The sequence below is a fragment of the Lycium barbarum genome, chromosome 3 (assembly GCF_019175385.1).
Source record: "Lycium barbarum isolate Lr01 chromosome 3, ASM1917538v2, whole genome shotgun sequence".
Classification (NCBI taxonomy): domain Eukaryota; kingdom Viridiplantae; phylum Streptophyta; class Magnoliopsida; order Solanales; family Solanaceae; genus Lycium; species Lycium barbarum.
Window position 1 is genome coordinate 144481402 of NC_083339.1, and position 23780 is coordinate 144505181.

The following is a 23780-nucleotide window of genomic DNA, read 5'->3' on the forward strand; positions in this document are numbered from 1 at the left end:
AATTTAAACTGTTTTAACTATTCCGAGAAAAGAATTCTTTTAACTAATTAATAGTTGATGTAATTTTTTATTATTCTGTACGCCTTAACTATTCTATGTTGAGATGCTATTGTTCTTCAGAAAAAGCTCAAACTATGAACCAGAAATTTAAATTATTTACAAACTGGAACTACGGTTCTTCGCCATCTTTAGTTTAAGGGAAATCATAATGATTTTGTAAACAATTTCAATGACAACTTTTAAACAGAGATTAAGCATTCACAGTCGATTCACTTAATTTAATATTAAAACCTCACGCTCGATTTGCTTAATTATATTAAGCCCTCTCACTCGATTTGCTCAATTACTTTGTAAACTATTGACTGAATTGGTGCAGTTGAATGGTTTTATACCCATGGACTTTTTTTTTTCTAGGAAATTCCTAGAAAACCCGCAGCCGCTAAAAAAGGGTGTGTTGTGTAATCTGCTCACGATGCAATAGCTTGCAAATCACGCGAGAGACGTAAATCACATTAGACAAGATTGGTGCAACGAACTCTGACTGAGAAAGCTGCTGGTGAGAGGTATCATTCTCAAATCTCCTATGTTGAAAATCACTCTCCCAACCAGCTCTCGCGGGTTATACACATGGAATTGATAGTGGCCAAAATGTGACTGCGCGTCTGCTGTCAGCACGGGACAGTTAGCAACTAATTTTTTGGCGCACGTGAGCTGGGCAAAATTGTTTAAAACTTCTAAAGTGCCTTTTTGGGCATCGCTTAAGTAGCACAACATGAATAATCTGAATTGTAACTTATCCTATTGGGCACGAGACAGCTTAAAACAGGAAGCAATCTGGACGAACGTGAATAATCCGAATTGTAACTATATCCAGACATCGTTTCACTAAAAGGAAGCAATCTGATAGCCGTACACAACTTCAATATTGAAACCAAATATTACTTCAGATTTTCGAAGTCCACTAGACGATTGCTGAATAACCCAAAAAAACTCGGGAAACTATACTATTAACTAAATGAAAAAACCGAGAAAAAGTATATTATATTTACAGCTTCCTTCATTAGAAGGGACACATATTTACAAAGATTACGGTATTAGCATAGCAAGTGCACCCCAAATGTGTCCTACCTAATTTCGTTAGTTTAGTCAAAGCAAACTAACTGCCCAAAACTCTATAGAGCAACTATAAACTACCTTTCCATGTATCAACATCGGACATTTTGAAAGGGGACTAAAAAAGACAGAAATTTTATGGATTAACCTATACATCATATACAGGCAAGCGCTCCGCAATAGAGACACGGCAGATAGGGCATTTGTTACATCTCTCACAGCAAGAACTGCACCACATAAGAAAAGAATGAGCATATGTACTATTGGCAAGTAGCTAATATGCTTGCCCGTAATGGTAGAGAAAATTACCTGCATAGGACGCGATGCCTGCAAGGGAGTAGTACTGTGCTAATCTCTCCTTCAAAGCAAACCCTACATAAAACTTTTTCCTGCACAGTATTGAAAATTGTTGTAAGTTTAATGTGATGAACTATGCAAGTAGATCTCCTCACATAAACAATTGTAACATTTTGTACAGAAGAAAAAGTGAGATAATTCGACTTATCAAAAGAACTAAATGGTATGAAATCACACAACTACACCCACATCTCAAACAGCACTGTTATCTCATATCTCAAGCTAGACCAGTCAACGAAATCATAGTATTACATTTATCTATCTATTCATTTAGATTACCAGACATGAAATGTAAAATGTATTCTGAGATCTTCCAATAAGACATGAACTCCATGGGAGGTGAACTGTCGAGATAAATTGAAAAAATGTTGACGACATACAGCTCAAGGACTATGGCTATTTTCAAGTTAAACTTAAGCATCACAGCAACTCACTAGTCGCTACTGAGTGTAGTAGCTTTTGTTGCTGTTCTAACAACTTAAGGATTCCCATTAGCAAGTACTATTTCATGCAAGGGGCAGAAAAAGTTTATAGTTAAAATGTCACTTCAGCCATCAGTAACCTGTGTCAGTTTATCAGTCAAAAGTTCTATTTTCCCCTAGGAAGGCAGTGAAAGAAAACCCGTAATAGCAATAATAATAATCAGACATGAAGACGACAATATTTCTTATAGTCCAAGGGTAGATAGAAAAAAATAAGAAGAATATAAGAAGAAAGATGCAGACAAATTTAATTTCATAGCCTATTGGAGGTCTAGATAATTAACAAAAGAGAAAGATGCCACAGCCAGTAATATAATAAAGGAGAAAGTGCAACATATAGTCCATGCAATATACTAAAAATAGATGAAAGATCTTATCTCCTGCATCACAGAGTTGAGAAGGGGTAGGTGAAATTAAGAAGTTTACATTTTGAAGTCTTTCGTATTCCTGCTGGCTCAGTTTAGTAATTTCTGCTTGCTCACCCAGAGCAGCTTGAAGTTTCCAAACCTATGACAAAGCCAATCAAAAGACAATATTTAAAGAATTACAGAATGGGCAGAAAGTGATAGATCCCCAAAAGTGCAGAGAAAAAGCTAATGGCAAGAGCTGAATGCATTATATGAATAGAAAGCAACTTATGGTATGAACACAATATCAAAATTTTGTGGCATGTATGGTAAAAAGCAATATGATTGCAAGTTAACAGCAAGATTTATTATTACAAGAGTAACCGTTTTACAATAAAAAGCAAATAATCATCCAAAGAAAAGGGTATGGCCATGATACCAAATTTTTATGGCACTAACCCACCCCCACCCCCCCCACCCCCCCTCCCCCGCGCAAAAAAAAAACGATGAGATGTATTATTGCATAATGTGTTGGACAAATAAAAAGCAACTGTTCGTCCAACAGAACATATGAACACATACCAAATTTTTGTGGGCAAGTGTGGTCAGACGACAGGATTATGAGTAAACCTTCGAAGATATTAGCACAACAATGATACACACTGTATATATAGATTAGGCAGATAATTTCTTTGTTAATATAGGTATACCTGGCAGAGAATTATCAGATATCAGGAAATTATCATATAATTGATTTTAAAACATAAATTCAGGAAAGTTCATAAGCAAAGAAAACATGTACGATAAGCTTACCTCCTCAGCAAGATCCTTCTTGGGCATTTTCTTGACTATTTCAGGTGGATAACCACAAAAAGTATTATACCTGCAAAACAATAAGTAATTATTATAATGAAATAGAGTCTCATAATCCGCAGAAGTAATAGCACAGACTTCATTTCAGCCAAGTTCACTCCCAAATGATCAGGAATAGGTTGTTGAAGATTAAAGGATGAGATACACTGACAGGTGATTTCTTTGGGATTTGAGATTTAGAAGAATTGTAGAGAATTGGGAGATAGAGTTCCAAAACCTCATGAAATTACTCAAAAAGCAGAACATCAAAGTGTCAGACCACGAAACTTGGAACTGGAATGGAAGGGGAAGCGGAATTTCTCAGAGAAGTCCTACCATAGATTACTAAGAAAGGAGGAATAGTGTTCCAACAACAATATATATCCCAGAACTCCAAGAAAGGTATACTTTTTCACTTGCAAGGTGCAGCAAGGGGTAAGTTCAGGAAAAGAAAGATATAACATATATTAGCTGGTTTCACATGTCCAAACTCTCAGAAAAACACACAGACTACTTGTTGCATAGTAATTTTGAGGACAATGCTAAATTTGTTGGTAAGTGGTCAAAGCCACCAACAGCAGATGATGTAATGTTCAGCTGGGGAGGAAAGAACATGACGCGCTTATGGCATAGCCATTTGGCTTTTATTTGGCTGCGTTGGAGGGAAAGGACAGGAGGACCTTGAAGGATTTTAGTAGAACTTGGAGCACCCATGAGGTTCTTGTCAGTATAGATGATATGATATTATTTTATAGAGAACCATAGTCTTGTATATGTTTCTATAGTGTTTACCACTTGTATAGAAGTGTTTTCACCACGTTAATAGGATTGTTACAGAAACAAAAACAGATTTATCCTTTCTTCATAGAAATGAAAACAATGCAAAGAACTCAGGCAGATGAGAAGAGAAAAGAAACAGAAAAGGCCATTCTTACCCAGGAAATCCATCATGGAATAGTCGAGCCTGTTCCTCTCGACTTGATTCATCAATGGACCACCAACCAAGTAGCCTGCTTATTGAAAATACCAACACATACTAGCCATCACTTAATTGCAGTTTCAAGAATCACCATTCATGTGACAGTTAAAACTTACAAGTCATTGTGTCATCCATAATTTTATAATCCTTCATTTTGTATACTTCAATGTTTTACAGAAACGAAACCTGTAATAATTTATCTGCCTCATGTTGGTTCCTTATGACTTTACCTGGAACCTTGACGCATAAATGCAAAGCAGTCACGCACTCGTGAAGAAAAAACATGGTATCGTCCAACAGCAGCTCCACTTCGCAATAACAGAACAATTTTCTCAATAAATCTTAATGTAGCAAACAATACGCCAGCTCCTTGCAGTAGGAATATGGGTAAAAATAGAAGTGGAAGAGAAATGTGCCTCGCACCTTCAGGTGTTCCCTGAAATTCAGAAGCATGAATGTTAGAAGCATATGGAAGCATCCCCTCTGACCACTAGCTGGGCCGTAATTATATCTAGAGTAACTTACCTCCAGGTGCATACAGAGGAGAACTTGGAAAAATATAATTGGAATTTTCATTATGTGACCACCGAGGTCTGCAAGTCCACACATTCTACTCGGGGATTCTTCCTCTGAGGAAACCACTAAGCCACTATTCCAGTCAAGATATCTGATAGTAGTAGACGAAGAACTAGCTCCACGTGTCTCAGAACTTCTATGAATTGTTGGATTTGACCACTTAGTACAAACAAGAAACGCAAAGCACTCAGCAATACTGTCAAAACAGATGTTGGGCTTTGTTAGTTCTAGCCAAAGCCACTAATCAGAAGAAAGATGACTGAGAGCATCACACAAAAGAGTTACCCATAATTTATAAACAAGTCCCACCAGCCCAGAGAGCCAACATCGCCTGGAACAACAAAGAAATATTGTTAACATAGGTATTAGTGACATGGACAGGCAACAAAAGGCTTGCATACGCTAAAACCAGTCAAACACTGGATAACATTTAGGCTCGAAATAGAACTGTCCTTAAAGGAACACGAATTACAGGGTGTTTCAGTTTCTTTATTCCATTTCCATATTTCATCTACCAATGAAATAGTCATAGAAAGCAAATATCCAGAGACCTCTTTAGGCCACATTCTATCAGACCTAAAAGTTATCACATAAAAGCACTTTGTTCTAAAACACTGATCAATATTAATGCTTTGCTTTTCCTGAAGGAAATTTCTGCTATTCAGTATCCAGATAACGACGACAACAACATACCCAGAGTAGTCCCACGTGTGGGAGTATCCAGATACTATTAGGATAAGTTCTCAATGATGCAAAGAGAACCTGGTGGATTCAAAACTATTACTGGCCATAATTAAATGAAAATCATGAACTAGAACAAGTGTCTAGAATATCAAGGTACTGATCAGCCTAACATACAACAGAGGGTCTCACTTCACTTAATTGTTAAAAGGAACTTATTAAATTGCCTCCTGATATATTCATCAACTCATCCAACGATCCAATAGGATCAATTGCTGAGGCAGTTTAACCATCCCTCTTGCAGAAGTACAATGACCCAGCATATTTGAAAGAAAGAGCAATACTAATGCCCAGTGTTTATCCAATAGGATCAATTGCTGAGGCAGTTTGACCAATCCCTCTTGCAGAAGTACAATGACCCAGCATATTTGAAAGAAAGAGCAATACTAATGCCCAGTGTTATGAAAGGCACTCGCCTTACGCCAAAAGGCGTGAGGCGTGGCAAGGCGAGCCTGCCTCGCCATAGCCAGCTAAGGCGTGGCAGTTTCAGAAAGGTGAGGCAAGGCGAGCATGGCGAGGCGAATGCGTATGGCGGCCAAGGCGTCGCCTTTTGATTTTTTTTTTAAAAAAAGAGCTGCCTTTTTAAAAACATATTGAGAATAAAGAGTAAAATATTATTTCTAGGGTTTTATTTCATCATTTTTCCAGAGCAGCTGCGTCTCCTCCTTCTTCTTCTTTGGTTTCTTCTTCTTATTCCAACTTCCACCAGCAGCAGCAGAGCCACCTTCAGTTTCAGCCACTTTCAGGTAAGCTGCGTCTTCTTCTTCTTCTTCTTTTTCCTTCTTCCTTTTATTTCTTCTTTCTTTCCGGCCTCGCTGGCTTTTTCCGGCAGCAGATTAGCCTTTTCCAGGCAGATCTGACTTTCCGGCAGCCGGCCAGTGACCCAATTCCGGTAGTTTTTTTTTTTCATTTTTCATTAATTTTTGCCTCTTATTGTTATATAAACAGATTTCAATAATGACATCCCATTCCGATAGCAGAGATATATGGTGGAATTTTGGTAGAAAAGGTCCAACTCAGCATGAAGTTATATGTAATTTTTGTGAAAAAAGTAGCAAGGGTGGAATAACCCGGCACAAACAACATTTACTTGGTATCGGAACAAATTCTAAAGCTTGTAAAAGATGTCCGGAATCAGTTAAGGCGGAAATAAGAGCTTATATGGAACAAAAGAATGTGGCAAAAACCCAAATGAATTTCAATACATGTGTGGCTGATCATATGGATGATAGTGATGATGATATGGATGAAGTTAATGAAATGATGCCTCCTCCCTCCAAAACTCAAAAAAGGAAGACCGGGACGAAAGGTCCTATGAATCTTTATTATCCACAGAAGCCAAAGGAAGGGGCAGGTGACAGTTTGAGTAATGAAAGATCCCGGAAGCTTTTAAGGGATCGTGCTGTAGGTGCTTTTGCAAGATTGGTCTACGATGCAGGGCTCCCTTTTAATTGTGTCCAGTGTTGTCAAAGGCGCGGTTAAGCCCTGAAGTGAGGCTCAAAACATGTTGAGCGCTTCGCCTCGCTTTATGTGCGCTTCAGTGTCATCATCAAGGCTCTAAGACATACTTTTCCTTGCCAATGAGCCTCTCTTGAAGGGGTGACACTAGATAATTCATATTTAACTTTATCGTAATGTTTTTACAATTCCTTTGTCCGTATATTTTTTATTCATGCTTATTATTATTAGTCTTGGACTAAACATATATAGATTTGTATTTTTGCACCATTGCGCCTTTTTTCATTAAAGCCCACACTTTATTTGCGCTTTGCGCTTAAAGCCCCAGCTGATCGTAGAGCTTTTTTGCGCTTTTCGCTTTTGATAACACTGATTGTGTCAATGCCAAAAGTTTTAAAAAAGTCATTGACTACATAGGAGAATATGGCCCTAATATGAAGCCTCCAAGTGTACATGAGCTGAATGGACAATTATGAAAACAATACCAGGTGAAGGAAGAACATATTTTTGTTCAGATAACGTATGTAAAGCAAGCGTGAACACGAACGATGAAGATCTGTTGCACCCAACTGAATTTTTGAACAGCTTAAGATTCCCTGGCATCCCTACTCATGACATACACTTAAAGTAGGTACTCCAGTTATGCTTCTCAGAAATCTAAACCAAAGTGAAGGCCTATGTAATAGAACAAGATTGATCGTCATGCGTCTTGGTAAATGGTATGTCAGCACAAATATCATTTCTGGAAAGAACATTGGTTCAAGAGTAAAACTTTCAAGGTTTATTATGTCTCCAAGCGGACCTCAAATATTTAGCTTATTCAGGCTTCACCTTAAAGAAGTGTTAAGATGTCTTTGATAATTCAGCAACCAAACATTGAGAATCCTTCTTAGTTACTTTCTGCTAAAAATTATAGGTGCAACGTTCTCTTTTGTGACTTCACTTTCTGTATGACCTTGGCCTATATTTGAGTGTCTTTCAGTTTCTTCATTTACTCTATTTTTCTGATGATATCTACTTTAAGAACTAAAAAGAGGAAATGAGGAACTGTCATAGGCTTCTAGAAAAACTGACAAACAACCAAAAATGAATAGGAATTGTTTATTTTGCAAGCCCCTGCTTTCCCCCTAAACATGACTAAGGACATGTTGCACTGTAATCCTGTTACTCAAGGTAAACAAATATAATTCATCTACTCTTTGTCAGAATGAATACATATAACTTCCATGAATCCAATTGCACATCTGTATATTGTAGTCTCAACTGTCAAATAATAGATGATCTCTACGTCTAGGAAAGAGTACTGGAGGTGGAGAAATAAAAACATGGAGTGGAGATGCTTTAGGCTGTACCCCTCAAAGCAACAAACGTAAGTAAATAAATCCACAACAAGAGAGAGAGAGAGAGAGAGAGAGAGAGAGAGAGAGAGAGAGAGAGGTACATACCACACAACTTGAGAAGGGTGAACACTGTAGCAGCAACAAAGAAGACCATGGAGATTGCCACCCAAAAATGCTAGAAAGCATAAGATCGTCATTTAGTAACACCATCTTCTATATCCTCCACATTATTTAAAAACAAGAACAAAGGTTTTAAAGCTATAACCAAATTATTTTCCAATAGGTATCTATTTCTTTTTCTTTTTCTTTTTGATAAGTTATACTACCAAGTTACTTGTTTCAAAACCATAAAACTTTACACTGACACATCATAAAATCATTCAACCACAACCAAATCAATTACAAAATGCAATCATTGATAACAGTCCTCCAACTCAGAAGGCATGATCAAGTTTAACAAGCTCGCAGGTAACCTCTTTGAACAATCATTGTATTGAATTAGAGAACAAATACTCTCGGTCTCAAAAAGATAGTATTACTAACTTTTTTTTTTTATTATTCCAAAATGGAGCCCACTTATCTAAAAATGCAAATTTAAATATAGTTTATATGATAGCAAAAGATTTGAGGTACCATCTTTTGCTCCTTAAAAAAAAGAATTTTTTTATGAGAATACAACCTTCTTATTCAATACTTGAAGCACAGAAGAATTAAGAAATGGCCCTACATGTTCTCGAACAAATACTAAACAACTCAAATTAACTCTTTTCACGTAATCCTTGGGATAGAGGGAGAAGTTATGAAAAGGTAGAGTAGCTAATGAAAAAGATATCATCGAAACTTTGAAATAATAGAGAACAGTATTAGTTCCAGTTCCAAAAAAAAAAATAGAATAAAAATAGTTTATAGTTTAAATTACTGGAGGGAAATTTTTGCTTCAAAGAAAGAAGCTGAATCTTTTGCAATGAACAGAAGAGGACAGTATGTCCACTTTTGTGGAGGGATTAACAAACTACAGTATACTAATCTTCCAGTCACTTATAAGTATATGATCATTATTGGATCAGAGAAACAGATCAATATGGTAAGGTATTCCGGTATTTATTAAGATTAAGACCCCACTATCTTAGCTTCTTCATTTCTTATCCTTGTGACCAAGTGATGAATAATGCATACTCATAGTTAAGTGCAACGGCTAACGCTTAGGCGTCAACAAGCAGAAAAATAACAATGCAGTTACTGGTCAGTTATGTATTTGGTTAGTCTTCTCTAGAGAATTTTTCACAAAAAAGATTTTTATCTCCCGAGATTTCAATGTTACAAAGATCTTAATTCTCTATGTTGCATATTGATACGAAAGGGATAAAAACATAGGTTGGGTTACTATAGGTACAGATATGTCTCAAATGATTTCAACTATAGGTCGACTAGGATACATATCCTACACTAGGACAAATTAAATTGTAAGATGAATTCACAAAATCAAGAAATTCAAAATCAGAGAAATACGAATTCAGCTACGAAAACCTAAAGCATACTGTTACTGTATCTCCGAGGACAAATAAATGAACTTACAGGAAGTGTTTCCCATATTGCCTCATCATTCATGCTTTCTTCATCTCCAGGCAATAATGCCTTACACATTCTGCTCCAAAAGGTAAAAGGTACTTATCCACCAGTGAGACATGTCATATAACCGAAACGTGAATGTAGCATCCAAATCCCATGATTTTTGATAAGTAAATATGAGGAAGTGTATTACTATTTCCATTCCATTTATTGGTTATCCTTCTTTTCATTACTTTCCATACAACAGGTCATGCATGCACAAGGATTTAACAGCTAATATTGCAGAAAGCGGACTAAAGGGAAAGAAATATTAAAACTGATTAATATATTGAACAAATGACAAAATTCTACTTGGAGGCACAAGAAATGTTAACACTAACCCTATCAGAAGGCAAATGGTTCACTTGTGAAGCGATGATTTTCTAATTATCTTTAGAAATGGATGCTTATCAGTACACTTAATGTTTCGATGAAAAGCTATACAACAAAGGCTAGGTTCTAAGAGCAAGGGCATTTTGGAGATTCTTTAAAGAAATGTAGCACTACAAGAACCACGAGATTGTTTTTCATTGCAAAGCTTCATTGCAAAGCAATCAAACAAATAAGTCGAAATCACCAAAAACATGTCAGTACAGTACCTGAAATTGTCAATGAGAATAATTATTTCAAATGCTATCAAGGGGAGAAAGACAATTTTCAAATTCACAGCTGCAGAATGGTTGACTGCACAAAAACACAAGAAAAGAAGAGTAAGTAAAGGACAATTCAGGCTAACAAACTAATAGGAACCTAGACACACCACGAAACAGTACAATAAAACCGAGAAACAGGAAACTTGTAGACATCGTATTACAAGATATTGTAGAGTCTCTCTCCCTTTCTTACCATATATGCTCTCGAGATGTATACAGAGAAGTAGTTCAAATGCAATAAGCAAAGGTGTCGCAACAACAGCATGACATGGCGCCCACTATCCACAAGGAGGCAACAACAACAGTACATGGAATATAAAAGCAGAAGTGAAATTTGATTAGTAACTTTGTTTGGACAGACTTCCTTTTTCTTATCAAAATCAAAAAGTCTACTGCATAAAGTCATACATGGCGATCATGGGGAACTGATGGAGCGGGCAGGGAGAATCTTCCTCGGGCAACAACTGCATGAAACATCCATAGAGGGAAGAATATAATCCTGCATATCCAAAGTCATAGTGAGACATTTCCAAATCTAAACCTGGTAAAGGACTCTGTGATACAGATAAAGAACATCTCAGGGGCACTACACTATTTGCTCCTTTGTCTATAAAACAGATCTTTCGGTTTCTAATTGAAAAATTAGGTCCAATGTTATATATGTGCACCGTTTATCCTTGTCGCCTACTAAATGGCCGAGCCGCATAGGCTCAAGAGCATTAAGTTACTGAAAATTCTAATGTCTACATATGCCAAAGTTTATTCTTTACACGTATATACTTGAATGTTAGATCAAGTATTATTTTTTACACATATATATTAAATCTTAAACACCCTAAGCAAAATTCTTGGCTTAGTTGCTGTCCCTACTCCCTAGATTGCATAACGCAATTTCAAGGAAAGATTGAACCTTGGGGTTACCTGGCACAACAGTTTAAAATTAACAGACAAACAAAAAGAATGGTGTTCATTTGACCACTTCCATACGGGTACAACTATTATTTTAACGAAGGACAAAAATGTGATCTTTATATAGTAAAACAAACACTGATTAATTGAATCAGCCAAGGTCAAATCTGTTTATCAAAGTGCTTTCCGATTGCTCAAGACACCTCCCTTCAACCGAGGAACTAAACAAGTTCATTTTGTTCCATTTTTTAATAAAATAGTGAATGATATTCCATTAGTAATTAAAAAACGGGTGGAAGGGATCCGTACATGTGTTCAGGTTAATTAGAATGTGCAGATTGATCCAATTGAGAGTGCCGCGTAGAAGCCAGGTAAAATGACTATCAACAGACAAAAGCCTGTCATTATTATTATTTCACTTTTATGCTTCAATCAAGCCTATATACACATTTGATGATACCGATCAAGATGTTTTTTACAGGAACCAAATTAAGCTTATTTACACATATATATTGAATCTTAAACACCCTTAGCGAAATTCCTAGCTTCACTGTTGTCCCTACTCCCTAGATTGCATAACCCAATTTCAAGGAAAGATTGAACCTTGAGGTTACCTGGTACAACAGCTTAAACTTAACAGACAAACAAAGAGAAACATGTTCATTTGACTACTCATATAACCCAAAATTAAGCTTATTTATTACATACTAACCTATGAACAAATAAGTTCCCAAGAAAAAGAAAAAAAAAGATATTCAGACCAATATCAGCATCCAGGGAAATACAGGCACCAACAACATATCCAGTGTAATCCCACAAATGGGACCTGGGGAGAGTAGAGTGTACGCAGATCTTAATTCGGACAGACCCACGGCTCAAGTAAAGCAGAAACACAACAATTATGAAAACATACGTGGCAACAACAACAGGGAAATACAGGCATGAGAAACAATTACTATGATGACATTATTACTCAGAATATATAAATTAAATTAAAAATTAGAAAACTGACCACCAAGAGTAATCAACGAATTGATCGAGCTTGAGAACCAGTAAAACGGTAAAACACAAAAGTAAGATATGGGCTGAAAGTGTCTGCAAAGATTTACCCACTCTCCTCCAGCTCATTGTTTTTTCTTTCAGACACACACACACACACACTCTCTACTGATATACTGATCGCAGATATATATAATTATCTAGCTGTGTACGCAATATACGAAATGAATATTTAGGAAATTGAGTAAATTCAAAAGAGAAGATATTTATTTTAGGGTTTAGAGGAATTGAGAAATAGTAGAGACGACAGAGAATGTGGGAGTTGCGGGAAGGGAAAGGGGAAGTTTCATCTTAATTTGTCGGGGGCCATTAAAATATAACGTAGTAATAACAGTGTTTTAATTATTATATATTTAAGAGTGCAGTACAAGACAAAATCTTATCCTACTGGTAATTGAGTCAATCAATCAGTTCTTTTCCCCTTATCAATCATGCATTATATTTTCATCTCGGGTTTGATCAAGTTTGAAAGAAAAGTGATTTTTTTTTCTAAATAATAGAAACAAAAGATATTTTTAAGAATAAAAAAATTGTTAGGAGAAATGAGTTCTTGTAATAGCTTATATTTGTAAGGCATTTCCATTTAGAATGTTAGTAGTAATAAAATATTCTGTTATATAATTAGAGTAATATAAAACTAAGAAATATAGACAAAGAAGTAAAGAGGAGGAGAAGACTTTCTTTCTTATTTCAAGTATCTAATCCATGAGTCAAAAGTGCTCTATTTATAGCTACAAAGTACATCGTCGGAGGCAAGAATGAAGTTACATAATAATTAGATACATATGAATTCATGTATGTGATGTGTAAGAATTAAATGGACAGACACTTTAGTTCAGTGTATTCATAACACTCCCCCTTGGATGTCCATAGATAGTGTGACTCGTTAAAACCTTACTAGGAAAAAACCCAGTGGGAAAAATCTTTAGTGAAGGAAAAAGAGTACACACATCTTGTAATACGCATTGAGTGCTGCCTCATTAAAAACCTTAACAGCAAAACCCAATGGGACAAAATCACGGTAAAGAGAAAAAGAGTACGGCGCGTATTTATTCCCCCTGACTAAGATCAAAATTCAGATGTCGGAGTCTTCGCATTCCAATCTTGAATATGATCTTCTCAAGAGTTGAAGTTGGCAAAGATTTGGTGAACAAATCTGCGGGATTGTCACTTGAACAGATTTGTTGCACATCAATATCACCATTCTTCTAGAGATCATGTGTGAAAAATAACTTTGGTGAAATGTGTTTCATTCTATCTCCTTTTATGAAGCCTCTCTTTAATTAAGTTATGCATGTAGCATTGTCTTCATATAATATTTTGTGTATTTTTGTATCACACTTCAAGCCACATCTTTCTCCGATGAAATGTATCACTGATCTCAACCATACACATTCTCTACTTGCTTCATGAATAGCTATTATCTCAGCATGATTCGAAGCATGATTCGAAGAAGTAGCAACAATTGACTGCTTTGTAGATCGCCATGATATAGCAATACCTCCGCATGTAAACAAATAGTCTGTTTGAGATCGAGCTTTATGTGGATCAGATAAATAACCTGCATCTGCATAACCAACAAGATCTGTACTGCCATTGTTAGCATAAAACAGACCCATATCAATAGTCCCCTTTTAGATATCGCAGTATATGCTTAATTCCGTTCCAATGTCTCTGCGTAGGAGAAGAGTTATATCTTGCTAGCATATTAACAGAAAATGCTATGTCAGGTCTTGTAGCATTAGCAAGATACATAAGTGCATCAATCACACTAAGATATGGTACTTCAGGCCATTAAGCTCTTTATTTTCTTCTTGAGGTTAGAACGGATCTTTATTCACTTCAAGTGAGCGAACAACCATTGGAGTACTTAAAGGATGTGCATTGTCCATGTAAAATCGTTTTAAAACTTTTCGGTATAGGAAGATAGATGGATAAAGATCTCGTTTGCTAAATGCTCTATTTGCAAAATAAGACAAAGTTTTGCCTTTCAACGATCTTTCATTTCAAATTCTTTCTTTAAAATTCAATTGCCTTTTAGAGCTCTTTTGGAGTTCTAATGAGATTTATGTCATCAACATAAATAGCAAAATAGCAAGTATAACAAACTCTGATTTGGTTTTCTTAATAAACACACATGGACAAATGACATCGTTTATATAACCTTCATTTACCAAGTACTCACTAAGGCGATTGTACCATATGTGCCCTGATTTTTTTAGACCATATAATGATCTATGTAATCTGATTGAATACATTTCCCGAGACTTTTAACTAATTGCTTCAGGCATTTTAAATCCTTCGGGAATTTTCATATGAATTTCATCAAGTAAGCCATATAGGCTGTGACAACTTCCATCAGTATAAATAATGTGATATTTTTCTAATATCTGAACTGTTGGTCCAATAAACTTTACGTTTATTAAGATGCATCATATTACTTGATAATTATTTCTACGTCAACATGCTTTAAGAGATGTAGAATTTAGATCTTCACAACCTTATACAATATTGCGCACTATATTGTATCAAAATATCGTCGACAAGATATCATTTTGTATCGGTTCGCAATTCGACATAACTTATTGAGATCTCATTGCTTCATTATTTTCAGGTACCTGAACCTCTCATAAGGTTTCATGAGGTGTTATGTCGTAGGCTCTTCAAGAGCACATTGCCTCCTTATTATGATCATTTTGATCATTTGCTCCTTTCTTTTTTCAAAGATTATTACATTTGAAACTGATTGGTCTACCATGCTCCATGCATGCTGTAGAGTCTGTCCTTCAGGGACATTAGGAGCATTTTGCAGATGAAATATGAAATAGTTGGGTCAGTAAATGCTTCTAACATCTGACTTGAATTATCTGAGGATCATACTGATGATAATTCATAACATATTTCTTAGCAACATATTCTCTCCCCCTCATGTTAGAAAAACTAACACATATCCCCATTTTTTTTGAGAAATTCATCTGTGTGCATCATGGTATATCCATTAATTATATATCGCACATCAAAATCTATAAGATGAAAATATCTAGTTCCTGGCCCTGAACCAATTGTGAAGGGAGAATTTATCATAATTTATTGGTCTAAAGCATACAAGTGTCATTGTATGCAATATATCATATCTCAGATCAACATCTGAAGCTTTGTTCTTATAAGCAATGGTTTAGCTATATTATAGAGGCATCCAGTGCCAAACCAGCTTAGATATAAACCAGCACTATCAAGATGAATTGTCTTGATTACATATTCTAAAAATTGCGCTTCCAACTCAAATATTTTGAGCAAGCAACTTCGTAAATGTCAAAATGCCAGTTGACAATAAACATACATGTGATTGTCTCATAAATACATCTATTAACGCATCAAATTGTAGGTGAAGGAGCCCACATTCACCTTTTATATTTTTTAGAATTTAGGGAATTCAGTCTCAACATTAGCTAGTGTAATCGACTTATCATGAGAACAAACAACGCAAACAAATTCTTGAAGAATCTTCTAGCTCTTCAATATATTCCGAATAATCAGCACATCATATTTAAATCAGGATGGCCAAAATGGTCATATCGACTGATAAAATTATCTGTATTAGTAAACTTCAAGTTTACCATAACGAATGCTATTTCTTCTAATTTACTATTGCATGAGATTTATGTCAATAAACTTCTGATTTTATCATGGCATGTGATACCCTCATACTCGGGTAACTTTTCACATATGTCTTTCTTACCCATATTAACTTGGAGATATTCAATCTTCCAATCATTTATAGTCTCAATATGATAACCATCTTTATTGCAAATAAACTTCAGGTTTACTATTGTGTTCCGATCGTACCAATTACGATCTACGATGAATGGTATTACCATATATAACATCTTCAAGAGACTTCAATTTATTTATCATAATCAGATATTATTTGGACACTGTTGGTGTCATGACACTTGCAAATAAATAATTAGTTGTTCTGGAGCCTTTGATCATTAATTTCTATTACCAAATATTTCTTAAATACTTCTGGTACCATGAATGCAAATTTAGACACTACTGGTGTCACGAAATAAACATTGAATTCTAAAATTTAATATTACAAACATCTCCTTCAGGGAAATTCATCATTAACATATGAATATTTTGTATCTAAGCGTCAACCACATAATAATCACATCCTTCATAAAGAGATACATTAATTGTTATTTCCTTCAAGGAAATCAATAAAACTAACCATAATGTATCAATGTGATTATAGTAGAAACATTCTATTTTGCTTTCTTTTACCTTAAAGTGATACTTAATATAATTATTCGAGATGTTCCTAAGTACGACGGGTATGTGTTGCAATGATGTTTATACCACATCTATTCCCTTTGTTATTTTATCTTTCCAGGAGGTAACCTATGGTATAACTTCATTCTCTTCGGGAAATGAAACCTGATTGTTTGAATGTGCTTGACATACAACGTTCATCTATAGCTCATTATTTTGCTCAAGCACAAGAAATATTGCTTCAATATATTTCTCAGATATTTTCTTTTTGCTTCAGGAGTAATGTTTCTAAGTTTTACTACTTCAGGAGTAAAGTTTAAAGTTTTACCACTTCGGGATTAAAGTAATATTTTACTACTTCGAGAGTATATTTCAAAGTTCTACTACTCCAGGAGTAAATTTCAAAGTTTTATTACTTCAGAATAATATTTTACTACTTCGAGAGTATATTTCAAAGTTCTACTACTTCAGGAGTAAAGATAGAATATTTCTTCTCAATTATTCTACCTCTTCCGGAGATGAGTCGTGATAACTCCACAACCAAACGCATGTCCGTATATAAGCTTTACTAACTATTATCACATTCACTTCAGGGAATGGATCTATATTTTTAGCTTTTATCAAAATTTCTCATTCTTCGGGAATAGAATACAATCATTTGAACGTGCTTTAAGCATATCAAATTGTGATAGCTTAGAACCTTTTTTAAGATATTTTTACTTAGGGAGCAAATCGAGGCATACATATGATGTAGAGAATTGTTCTCTAACACATCGTCAATTGTAGCCACAACAATGCATAGGAAATATTGTCACTTCTGGTGATCATATATTTCTTGCAAACTCTCATTTAGCCATTAAGGGATATAAAATTAACATCACAATGACTCTTTATTGTTCTCCGGGAACAAATTTAAGGCATAAATAATCCAGAACTAATTAGGTTCCCGTGGATCCAAAGAACCCAACGAGTTGTACAATTAGTAGCAAACTCGTGATAGCCATATATACTCCTTGTGAGGCCGTCATCTCTATCATAAGCCATAACAAGCCTTCCAAAATGAATTTACAATAATAGAGAGACTTGCCTGCATCACTACAACCTTTTTATGAACAGTAGAGTAGTTCATCAATAATAAAATATAGTAAGCATTTGAAAATATTTTCACTTTAAGCGATCATAAGAATCAACCCTAATTAGTAATACCTTGAACGTATTGTCACTTAATTTTACAGTTATAAAGTTAAATGCTTAGTCCTAATTAATAAGACTTTATGAATATTTATTATCGATCTAATAGTCATATATTTCTTACAATTCTATAAGTAACATTTGCTAATGAAACGGACATGTATTTCATATTATTGCCTTTTGATATTTAATGAATATACAATCAAACCTCTCTATAACAGCATCGTTGGGTCCGAAATTTTTCAGTTGTTATAGAGAATGGTTGTTATACACCTATAACAGTATTAACATTTAAATAATACTTCGTTGTTATAGGCAAAAAATATGCATAAAATCCAATTTTCATTTTTAATAGTCAAATTCTAAGTTTAATTACACTTTGTACAACGAAGGAAAATTGTTTAATAATGAAAATATATATATATATTCATATGACATTTTTTGTCATAAATAGTGTATTAAATGATCAAATATTTGGTCAAAATCTATACACTTATTATTGGTAATTATAGATATTCTATTTTTATAAAGATGGTTAATTATTATATTACCAAAAAAAGAAGATAGCTATTATATGGGGGGTAATTTTACAAAGAGCGTTTTGTTATAAAGTTAGTTGTTACTGTTATAGGTGAAATTCTATTATAGAGAAGTAAAATATAACATAAAAAATCGGTTCCGAAAAAACTTGGTTGTTATAGAGAGGTGTTGTTATATGCTGTTATAGAGATGTGATGTTATATGCGGGTGCCGTTATAGAGAGGTCTGACTGTATATTTGATATTGATATTCAAATAAATGTGATGATCTTCACTCCCTTAATATGAATGACGAACAAGATGCAATTAATCGCCGACATTTACATTCACATGTTAATGAAAATTTTAGTCATGCATGAGTAGAGTCTTTTATCATAGAGAAAACTATTTTTCACACAAAGATTTCATGTGATCGTTAATTAAGCAGCTAATTCATTGGCTATTTAGCTACCGAATAAAATAATACATATGTAATCTCATATCGTAAACTGTCGTAGTTTACTTGTAATAAATAACTTTGACATTTTATGAATAATAAAATAACACCAAATGTGAGCGGTAATTTCCTTATATCGTACCACATATATTCAAACCCATAATAATGATCAAGGTAAGATTATTTAATGATAGGGATGTGGTTGTAATTATAAGACTAACGGCAATTAACCTATATCAAATTCATTTAAGCTTCTATAGCAACCACTGTCGTTAACATTATTTCGTGCTTATGTCTTGAGTATTCAAGATATAATTAAGTTCAAGGCTGACATAGTTGAATGTAATAAGAATGATAATTATGCATTCCAAGAACCAAATTAAAGTCAATCTTTTGGAAAACATACCTTGCTTGATGTTCGTAACACAAAAAAAAATGAAAATCATACTGAAACCTTCTCAGTTGATTAGAGTTTCGTGCTGATAACGTGTTATATAATTAGAGCAATATAAGACAAGAAATATAGACAAAGAAGTAAAGAGGAGGAGAAGACTTTCTTTCTTATTTCAAGTATCTAATCCATGAGCCAAAAGTGCTCTATTTATAGCTACAAAGTACATCGTCAGAGGCAAGAATGAAGTTACATAATAAATAGATACATATGAATTCAAGTAATTCATATATGTGATGTGTAAGAATTAAATAGACATACACTTTAATTCAGTGTATTCATAACATATTCATATTTGTTCTTGTATTGTTCTTACCTTTTATTATACTTTTGATTCGTTCTTATCCTTTGTCATTTTGCATGCAATTTCTTATTTTATTTTTTATGACAAGGCGACCCGCATACTGCTCGCACAAACACTCCTAAATCCATCTTGAGCCCTTTCTTCCACCTCTCCTCTCTGATCCTTGATCAAACTTGCCTTATTCAGGCGCTATGAAATGAGGGTCTTTTCTTTGCCTATCGTATGTATCGGCTTGGCTTCATCCTGAACCAAGGAGGCATTCTGGGGAGGCATGCGTGTTGGAAGGCCGACGACTACATACGTTGATGCTGCCCACAAACCATACAGGAGAGATAACCACACTAGGCAAGCTCCGTGCCACGAGCTCGACCCAGAAGGCAAATCCCCGGCTGTTGTATGCAGGGGTTTCGAACCTGAGACCTCCATTATATAAGCCTCATGCTCAACCAACTAAGCTACCCTTGCTGGTTAATTTCTTATTTGTATTTGTGATCGCCAAAGTTTAACTCGAAATGGGTGCACTCCACCTGTTCGAATCTTTCGAGAAAAGGTTAAAGTTACCACTAAAATTTTTGTCATTATTTAGAAGTAGGAAATTTGTCCACACTTCGTGCAAATTAGATTAATGAATTTTGTGTGTGCATATGTTTAACAACATTTAAATACATGAGTTTATGTTTGTACATTTAAGATATGCATATATAAGTATCCAACTTGTTTTTTTCTTTTGTTAAAGAGTAGAATATTGGTGCTTTTATAAAGTTCTCCTTAAATCAGCAAAGAGAATCAAAAACAACAAAATTACTTAAGTTTTGTGAAATATCTGCTATCTCTTCTTCCAACTGTAACAAATTACTAATCAACAGTATCCACAAACATCAAAATATTTTTCAAATCGGAAAGTATGTTCTCAAACATCCGTAGACAAAAAATTTCACTACTTTTCTAACTACTGCATATTGATCTACTTCAGGATAACTTAGAAACTCCTTGAAAAAGAGTAAAAAGTAGAAATTTATCCCCGGAATATGGTATAAATGAAATTTATCCCCGACATATGGTGTAAATGACATTATATATTATCGCGTCCCGAACCATGACCTGGGCGTAACACAACACTCGGTGCCTAATTGTATGTGACCGAGTGAACCTATAGGCTAGCTGAATCAACATGTGATATCAAAACATGCAATAATAAGGAAATAAGACTAACACATGATGATCTACTAAAAGTCTGACTGAAATGTATAAATGTGGAATTACTGGTTTAAGTTTAAAACATCTTAAATAAATGCCAACAAGGTTAACATATCAAGGTCTATTAATATTTGACTGCTGGACTATGTCTATGAAGCCTCCAACGAATACTAAAAAGATAACTGTCTAAAGTGGAAAGACCGAAAGCGGGATAACACCCTGGAGGAACTAGAGCTCACCAAGCAGCTGATATGAGCAAGTCCTAGCTAGCTAAATCGCCAACCTGCCCCCAAGAAATAACAAGGACGTCAGCACATTTGAATTGTACTGGTATGTAAAACAAACTGAAAGAAGGAACTGTAAGTATTGAAACTGAAACTGATAACTGAACTGAACGTATGAAGTAAAGATATGGATAATTCCTGTTTCTGAACGAAGAACCAGTCGTATAACTATAAATATAATCTATGGCCTATGGCCCAAATAATGTGCACAAAATTGTGGCCTCAGGCCTAAGCAATACGTATGCATAAATTGTGTCCTAGGGCCCAAAATACAGATACAGGTGTTCAACATTAAACAATTCATGTTACTGAGACTGAGATATAACTGATAGCATGATAACTATTTCTGATTATGGATTTTAAGCTAATAACTGATTATACACTGACTGAAACTCACGTGATGTCAATACACAAGTCCATAATGATTCCGTACTGAGTTCATGATATTCAAAATGATAACCATGAACGAATTATGAAACTATATCCCTAGAAGATAAAAGTTCTACAGTTATTCATGAAACTAGGGCTAAACTATATTCTGAGGCAATTTACTGATAAGTATGAAGAGCGAGGTGTAGGGAGAATCATGAACATCCTCTAACGTAGATAGTTAACCTCACATACCTGTATATGCTCTAAAACTTGTATCTATAAGTATAAACTTGAGAAGAATCCCCAAAAACTGTGTCTTAAACCTTGAACTTGGGTTTTCTTGAAAACCATAGGTTAAGAACAATGATTCCCTAATTAGGTTATGTAATCTTTTACTAGAATTGACTCGGAAGTGTTTGAGACGCTTACCTTAGAGCCTTGTATTGTTTGGAGAAGAGAAACTTCGTTCTAGGGATTAATGGATTATGAAAAACTAATTTTCTAGACTGAAGGGCCCAATTTATACTTTTTGTTGTCACCGTATATTGTCGGTTCACTTGACTTATGTTGACGGTTTGTCGTTGTGACCGTCCTTTCACAAAATTAGAAGAGTTTTCGAGGGTCTGCACTGGCTATGCAACTTAATGTTGCAAGTTGACGCGTCGTCAACATGTTGACGGGTCATCCTTACGCATTGACAGGCCGTCCTTGCGCATTGATGACCGTCTTTGCGCATCGGCTTGCACTGCAGGTGGTAAAATGGTCATAACTTCTAGCATAGGGCTCTGTTTTGGCTCTATAATATATCTTTGAAAAGGTGTTTCAAAGATCTAAAACTTTCATGTTTGAAGATTTCTCAAATTCCCAATGGATTTTCACAAAATCGGGCTGGAAGAAGGACCTATCAAAAACTCAGGCGATTCCATCGAATCTTAAGCACCTTATTATTAGCCACCTTGCGAGGATCATATCTCCTTGCTCCGATCTCCTATTGGCTTGATCCTTATATGCCTGGAAAGGTACTTCCACGTACCACAACTTTCATTAAGGAATCTTTTCAAAATTCTCAACTAATCGAGGGGTTATGGTAGCCCGAAGTAGGCCCCTCGGCCACTTTCGCAAAACGTTCAAACCTTCAAATTTCCTCTGAAACTCTAACGATACGGGTCTAAACTTTGTTGTAAGATACGGGGTGTTACATATATAACTTCTATTTTATCCAAAAGCACAAGAAACACACACTTTCCTACAAAAATAAAACTCACAAAAGTACATATAATTAACAACGGGAAACCAAAAAAAACCCTACCTTGAGAGCTTCTCTCTCCTGGTGACTAGAAAGCCCACCAGAGACAGGAGTTTTTTCGGCTGTTCATGGCCTCTCCGGCCAATAGACAACCTCCCACTGAGGTTGTACCCCCCAAACCTCCTTTAAATTACACGAATATTAAAAATCCCATGCACATTAATGATCCCAGGTTGCATACCAGTGCGTCACCATCAATTCCAACGAACTTGACTGCCCACAATTCGCATACAATTACTCCTCCACTTGATTTCTCGAAGCTGTTGCAGCCAACAAATCTTAATGCCAACAATGGGGGAAATACGAACAATGATACTATTGGTGGAAATATGAACAATTGCAATACTGCCCCTTTTATCCCAATTCCAATTAAGCCTATTGTTTATTTGCATGGTGAGCCAACTGTGCAATATAATATGGATGAAATAAATCAAATGATAATTCAAGAAGAATTAGAATATGTTGTCGTTGGGAAATTTAGTTATGGATGGCCAGAAATTCATGCATTGCGTACGTCCATACCGAAACAGTGTGAACTAAAAGGTGAGGCTAGGATTGGTGTTTTATGCAATAGACATGTTTCGATTAGGTGTACCTTGTTTGAAGATTACGTTACACTTCTCTCAAAACCAGCCTTTTATATTAAGGAAGCAAATTTGTTGTCACGACCCAACCCCATGGACCATGACTAGTGCCCGACCTGGACACTCGTATACGTACCTGTTAGATATAGTCAAACTGAATCTAAGAACAATATGAAAACTTGCAAAAGAACTCCAAGGTTCGTAACGTCATCATATATATATATATATATATATATATATATATATATATATATATCCAGATAAAATGTCTCCTGAGGAGTCACAACTAATCAAATCATAACATGACACGCAAGCCGATAAGGCTGCCAATACATATCGTCACCATACACAAGCCGACAAGGCTGCC

At 35.2% G+C, this 23780-nt stretch overlaps 1 protein-coding gene across 1 annotated transcript; it reads right to left on the reverse strand.

Annotated features, from left to right (window-relative positions):
• Nucleotides 1–1021: 1021 nt before the first annotated feature.
• LOC132633301 (uncharacterized) lies at nucleotides 1022–12799 on the reverse strand. The gene is made up of 14 exons (XM_060349616.1): nucleotides 12428–12799; nucleotides 10915–11005; nucleotides 10700–10784; nucleotides 10453–10537; nucleotides 9821–9890; nucleotides 8351–8420; nucleotides 4992–5037; nucleotides 4656–4902; nucleotides 4361–4566; nucleotides 4087–4161; nucleotides 3113–3182; nucleotides 2379–2459; nucleotides 1423–1502; nucleotides 1022–1340 (listed from the first exon to the last, which is right to left on the reverse strand). The coding sequence occupies exons 1-14, from the start codon at nucleotides 12541–12543 to the stop codon at nucleotides 1262–1264; spliced, it is 1401 nt and encodes a 466-aa protein (XP_060205599.1). The 5' UTR covers nucleotides 12544–12799; the 3' UTR covers nucleotides 1022–1261.
• Between the last annotated feature and the right edge of the window lie 10981 nt (nucleotides 12800–23780).